Genomic DNA, 5,921 nt, shown 5'->3' on the forward strand with positions numbered 1-5,921 from the left:
CATTACCTCCCAACTCCCCTCTCCCCATCTCCTTCCCCCTCGCCATATCTCCCCACTCACCATACCTCCCCTCACACCATTACCACTTACCTCACTCCTCTCATCCACATTTACTATCATTAACCCCCAACTGCGTGCCAGCTAGCCTATATGCTTGGTTTTCATAGCCCTTCAATATCGCTGACACCTTCTGCCACCTTTTGACATGTGGTGCGGTGGTCTTGGGGGCTCATATACGTGTTTCACCATTTCATCGTGTCATCATGTATTCGTGTCATAGTTTCATCGTAGCTTTATATTTTCGTGTCATCGTGTCATCGTGTCCTGTTATCATTGTGTCATCGTTTTATCGTGTCCGCAGATATTAGTTTCGTTTCATCGTGTTCTTCTATCATCGTGTCGTCACTTTATCGTGTCCTCATATCTTGATATCAGCTTCCGCGCCTTTACATGAAATACGTAGCTACGTCGGTTAGCGACGCTGGGTCTTTGGAGTTATTGGGAGTTCAGGAGTAATTGCCACCTCGTCGTCTTTTCGCTGAATGCTAAGGAATCTGATAACTTCCGATGGAGCATGCGATGGGCTTTGAACGCGTAAGGGGGGGGGGGGTCAAAACATGGCGTATGATAGCAGAGTACGTAGTGGCTTTCTGGTTGATTAATAACTGGAGTCGTTGACAGCCAAAACACCGCGCGATGGATATAAGGGGGTTGGATTGCTGTCCGTGCGTCGGCAAACTCTCTATCACGTCCATGGAAAGCTGCTGGCTGGAAGTCGCCCACGCTTAGTTAGGTAGACTCACTCTCGCCAGGGGTCGTTTATTCACGTTCATTATTCGTCATTCACTGCACAAGATTATGGTCGTTACTATTGCAGGTCGTTGGTGATAGCAGGGGTGAATAATAACAAATTGTCATTCTTCACCCCTGGTGATAGTGAACCATACCTTTCGGCGTTTTCCCGCTACTGTTTGCTTGTTTCGTATTTGTGTCGTCTCTTTTCGTCTGTCGTCTGTCGTCGTCGCTTTTACTGTTTGTGTCGTCTGTTACATCAATTTTTATCTACGTGAACTATTCACACACATTCAATGGGTTCTGCGCTATTATACTGTGGCTATGGTCCTAGTTGGTATCCGACTTCATTTAAATGGGTTCATGGGGGCACTGTATCGATGTTATCTCGATACGGCTTTCGTTTAGCTTTCCTTTGTCTTACTGTGGAAAGCGTTCCTAAAATACGACTGTATTGATTTCGTGTCATATCCAAAGCTCTCGATCCTCTTTACGTCATGGGGACGATACCTATATTTATATATATATATATATATATATATATTCAAGATTATTCTTGATATATTATATATTATAGGTTTTATTAGCTCTTGATATAATGATATTACCATATGACTCCCCCTATCTCTCTCTGTCTTTGTCCGTGCTCATCATATTGTCTCTTTCTCGCTGTGTCTTTTTTTCTCTCTGCTTGTTTGTTTCTCCCTGTGTTCTTCTCCGTGTGTGTATGTGGGTGTATTTTGTGTGTGTTACGCTCATTAGAAATGATATGCTGATCATAATGGCAACATAAACGTTGCTTCATTCTTTTGATTCTTGCAAGATGCCATTGATATGGCGTGGTATTCTCCGGTCTGGATGATATGTGTGTGCGTGCGTGCGTGCGTGCGTGCGTGCGTGCGTGCGTGTTGCGTGCGTGTGTGCGTGTTGCGTGCGTGTGTGCGTGTTGCGTGCGTGCGTGCGCGTGGCGTGTGTGTATGTGTGCGTGCGTGTCTGTGTGTCTGTGTGTGGTTGTCTGTCTGACTGTCTGTCTCTCTATCTCTGTATCTTCACTAAAATTGCAGCGCATTACAAATTTATTGCGTGAAATTACCCTAATGTTGCTGCCGAAGTCCTAGCGATACAAATAACGAATTTAGAACCCAAATATTATTTGTTCATAACTCGTTTATTTTGTGCAAATACTTTAAATTCGACGCTAAACTGTACATTTATAAACAAAAGTCATATCATTATTTACAAAATGCGTGAAACCACACGGCGGGTTCTGTACACGAAGCAACTACTACGTCATGATAACAACTAAATAACAAATCAGTAAAACACTGTAACGAAAACCTGATAACATACCAAGTTTCACTATGAAATACTATATGATCGACATTCCAAACCATGCAAACTCATATATGAACACACTAACACAGATAAGGACCGCGTGCTATTGTTATCACGCGGCGCAGCGAGTTGATGCATTATCCAGGAACGTGTGCACGTAATATTCTGAAAACACCCAAATTCTATGCAACAACGATGGCAGTCTTGTGCAAAAAAACTGAGAACAACTTAAATACCAGTTTTCCTACTAGACTACCTCTTACCCCCCCCCCTCCAAGCCACTCTTATGTCACCCTTTCCACATTAGCATTCCTCCCAGTCCCCACTATTTTATTTACAGAAAATTGAATCGTGGAACATGGCTGCCCACGCCCAATGGCTGGTAAGTCTACGGCGGGTTACTACGGGGGAAAACGAGCCTTTACTGGGTTTTGTAACGATTGATGCGTATCCTTGTTAAGTTGTTGGCAAGGCATTGTTGCTGGGCACGAATGCGTGACTTGCTATACCATGCGTTAAGGCACTGACAAATTTAATCAACGAAGAAAGAGAAAAATTATAGCAAATTATAGCATCTATCGATTAGGCCACTATTTAGTTAATGCACACATGAGCTTAAAATATTAGTTCAGTTTTTATATGTCTCCGATTCATCAGTGACAGACTGAGCGCATGCAGAAAACAAAATGTGGGCGTCAACGTTATAACACTCACCCGCAAACCAACTGTACGAATCACTCGGTATGGTTGCGCGTCTCATGTGGTACTAAGGGTGGCACCAGCGATTGCCCGAAACAGGGGCCGCATGCCCCCGGCGGAGATCGAGCTGAACTCATTTTGCAAGTGAGGTGGCAAACGCTGTCTAAAACTAAATGATTCGAATTTTTCTCTCCAAATTTCAAGGATTGACATGACATTTTGAGGAGGGAGAATAGAAATGTGGAGCGAGGTAAATGAGGGGATAAATATATAATAGGGAGTTGCTAATGTCGGCACCTGCTCTTACTACGCGGTAAGGTCATAGCCTAGGCAGCCGTCTTACTACTACAGACCATACTCAGATAGCAACATAATATTTAGGCGACATTATTCTGAATTCCCCAGCATAGTTTCTGGATATTCGAATATACGTATATAATAGCACATCATGTAATGAAATGCCGCCTTTAGGAAATTGGGGGACGCTGTAAGACTTATACACATGCCAATGGAAAACTTGCTATGCGTATAGGCGTACCGTAACAGCAGCTGTCTGACAGCAACATGATTACCCTGCGTTATAAGTACAAGTACAAGTACAAAAAGCTCGTCAAACGTATTCATACCGTTAATCTCATCACGATAGTCAACTTACATCGCCTTCTTACGAAACCTGCTGAGTATATATCATATAAGCCTCGTCGTACAACTTTCCCGTGCAGGTGTAATAGGTAGATTACCTACATACCCCGCACAGATGTAATAGGTAAATTACCTACCTACCCCCGCACCGGTGTAATAGGTAGATTACCTACCTACCCCTACACAGGTGTAATAGGTAGATTGCCTACCTCTCCAGCGTCTGCCGATACACATGGCAGATCCCTCGCGTATAGTCCTCGCTCCGGTACGAAACAATCTAAGAAAAAAATCTACGGCAAAATACGCGATATCTACAAAAATAAATAAACAAATTCTCGAATATATCACCTATATAAACTCGTGTCTAATTTGGTTTGCAACGAAGCAATCAGTAAACGAAGGATTCGCGCAGAGGTGACGGCGCGCGAAACCTTTACAGCCTTTCGAGTCCTTATGACAGTAACGTGAAACAACTATACAGCGAAATCTAGACCACGGGCATACGCGCCTGAACCACTTTCTCAAGCGTGGGCACAAAAAGCACGCGCAACGCGATATTCGATCCGCTAACCCCCTGCGCTTTCCTGACCGAAACCCCCTGCCTACGGCCTAACCATCTACGCCTAGCGCCGACCTGCCGACTCTGTACAACTCCTGAGGAAGAGGCTCGCTGTAATACTATCCTATATCAATGCAGCCCTGCGTCCACCGAGCAACTGACTTGCTGGTCACTAGTGCCACCTGGTGTGCGCTCACTGTCATGAGCAGAGCGACGCGAGTCTGTGTAAAATGACGACAAGACACGTGACCGCGAGCAGCGACATGGAGAGCCGATGCGACGCCGACGCGTTCGCGTTTACGACGACGGACGTGCGCACCCTGGCGGTGACGAGCGGCGACAGCGTGAGGTCTGAGAGCAGCGTGGGACTTCCTGATCGAATCATCAGCTCCATCTTATGCGCCTCCGTGTGGCAAGCCTCGATCTGGAAACCATCGTCAGTGCGATTAGATTAAGCTAGATTAGATTAAGTTAGAATAGAGTTAATTTAAACGTGGCACGCGGATGAACCGCACGGATCTAATTAAATTAGATTGAATAGGAGAGTACTATAGCTACTGCCAATAACACATCAATGGTAAACGTAATTATGAAATTCGAAGTAAACCGTTGTCAACCATACCGAACTCGTCACCAGTTTACTAATAACTATAGGCCTTTTAACCCAGTTACTCGGTAAATCTTTTCGAATTTCGCGCAAAATTCTATTGCGTTACAGTCGCCTGACCTCGCAAGACCGCGAATAACTCGACTATCAACACGATTGTTGAGCAAAACGCGATAGACAAGATGATAGCTAACTGCACGGCTAGAGCTCGATCATTTACCTGTACACGTGTCGCTTACGAGATTACAGGATGACGCAGTGATAATAACGTAGGTGTAGCTCGCCAGTCTGATGCAAGATTAGAGGAAACACAGTGGTAGACACCTGTACAGGTGTCTCTTGCTCGACAATATTAGACATTAACTTACCTGTATAGGCTTCTGCTGCGCGATTAGCTGAGAAACAGTGGCAATTACATACTTGCGCAGGTGTGTGTTGCTTAATTAGAGCAGAACCGATGAGAAATAGAGAAAGAGCTTTAACATACCTGTATAGGTGTCGGTTTCTCGGTGACGGGGGTGACGAGAATCACCATCTCGGACTCGATGCTCAGGTAGCCGAACACGTCGCACTCCGGCACGGTGATGTGCGTGCGCAGCTTCTCGGCGATGAAGCGCACCGACAAGGGAGCGCCACCGGTGCTGCGCGCCGCGTGCTCGGCCTGAGAGCGGCTGATGATGATGCGAACCTCTCCGCCTGTAACGTAAGAAAGAGAAGTCACGTGTGATCAGCTAGTCACGTTGCTGCTGTAGAAGCCATGTCTACTATGTCAGCTTAACCCAGCTTATGTAACTACCAAGGTAGCCTACAGCTGTAGTTGCTGCTGTAGGAGCCATGTCTGTTATCCTGCTCACAGAATTAAGCTGTAGTTCCTCCTGTAGCGACCATACATACTAGCTGTGAGTTAGCAACCACAGCGCTGTAGGAACCTCACTGACTCGCCTGCTTACGTAGTAACGCTTGCTATCAGCTGCTAGCTGTAAGCTAGCAACCACAGCGCTGTAGGAACCACGCTGACTAGCCTGCTTACGTAGTAACGCTTGCTATCAGCTGCTAGCTGTAAGCTAGCAACCACAGCGCTGTAGGAACCACGCTGACTAGCCTGCTTACGTAGTAACGCTTGCTATCAGCTGCTAGCTGTAAGCTAGCAACCACAGCGCTGTAGGAACCACGCTGACTAGCCTGCTTACGTAGTAACGCTTGCTATCAGCTGCTAGCTGTAAGCTAGCAACCACAGCGCTGTAGGAACCACGCTGACTAGCCTGCTTACGTAGTAACGCTTGCTAT

The 5,921-nt window shown here is 45.9% G+C and overlaps 1 protein-coding gene across 1 annotated transcript in view; it reads right to left on the reverse strand.

Annotated features, from left to right (window-relative positions):
- Positions 1–1,941: 1,941 nt before the first annotated feature.
- LOC106816267 (reversion-inducing cysteine-rich protein with Kazal motifs-like) overlaps positions 1,942–5,921 on the reverse strand; it is a 37,068-nt gene continuing 33,088 nt past the window's right edge. The window contains exons 11-12 of the mRNA XM_014820851.1: positions 5,122–5,330; positions 1,942–4,451 (exon numbers count right to left, since the gene is read on the reverse strand). Of these exons, the coding sequence (XP_014676337.1) occupies positions 4,227–4,451; positions 5,122–5,330 (434 nt within the window). The 3' untranslated portion in view covers positions 1,942–4,226. The remainder of the gene's footprint in view (positions 4,452–5,121; positions 5,331–5,921) is intronic.

Source organism: Priapulus caudatus, unplaced genomic scaffold (genome assembly GCF_000485595.1).
Source record: "Priapulus caudatus unplaced genomic scaffold, Priapulus_caudatus-5.0.1 Scaffold31, whole genome shotgun sequence".
NCBI classification, from domain to species: domain Eukaryota; kingdom Metazoa; phylum Priapulida; class Priapulimorpha; order Priapulimorphida; family Priapulidae; genus Priapulus; species Priapulus caudatus.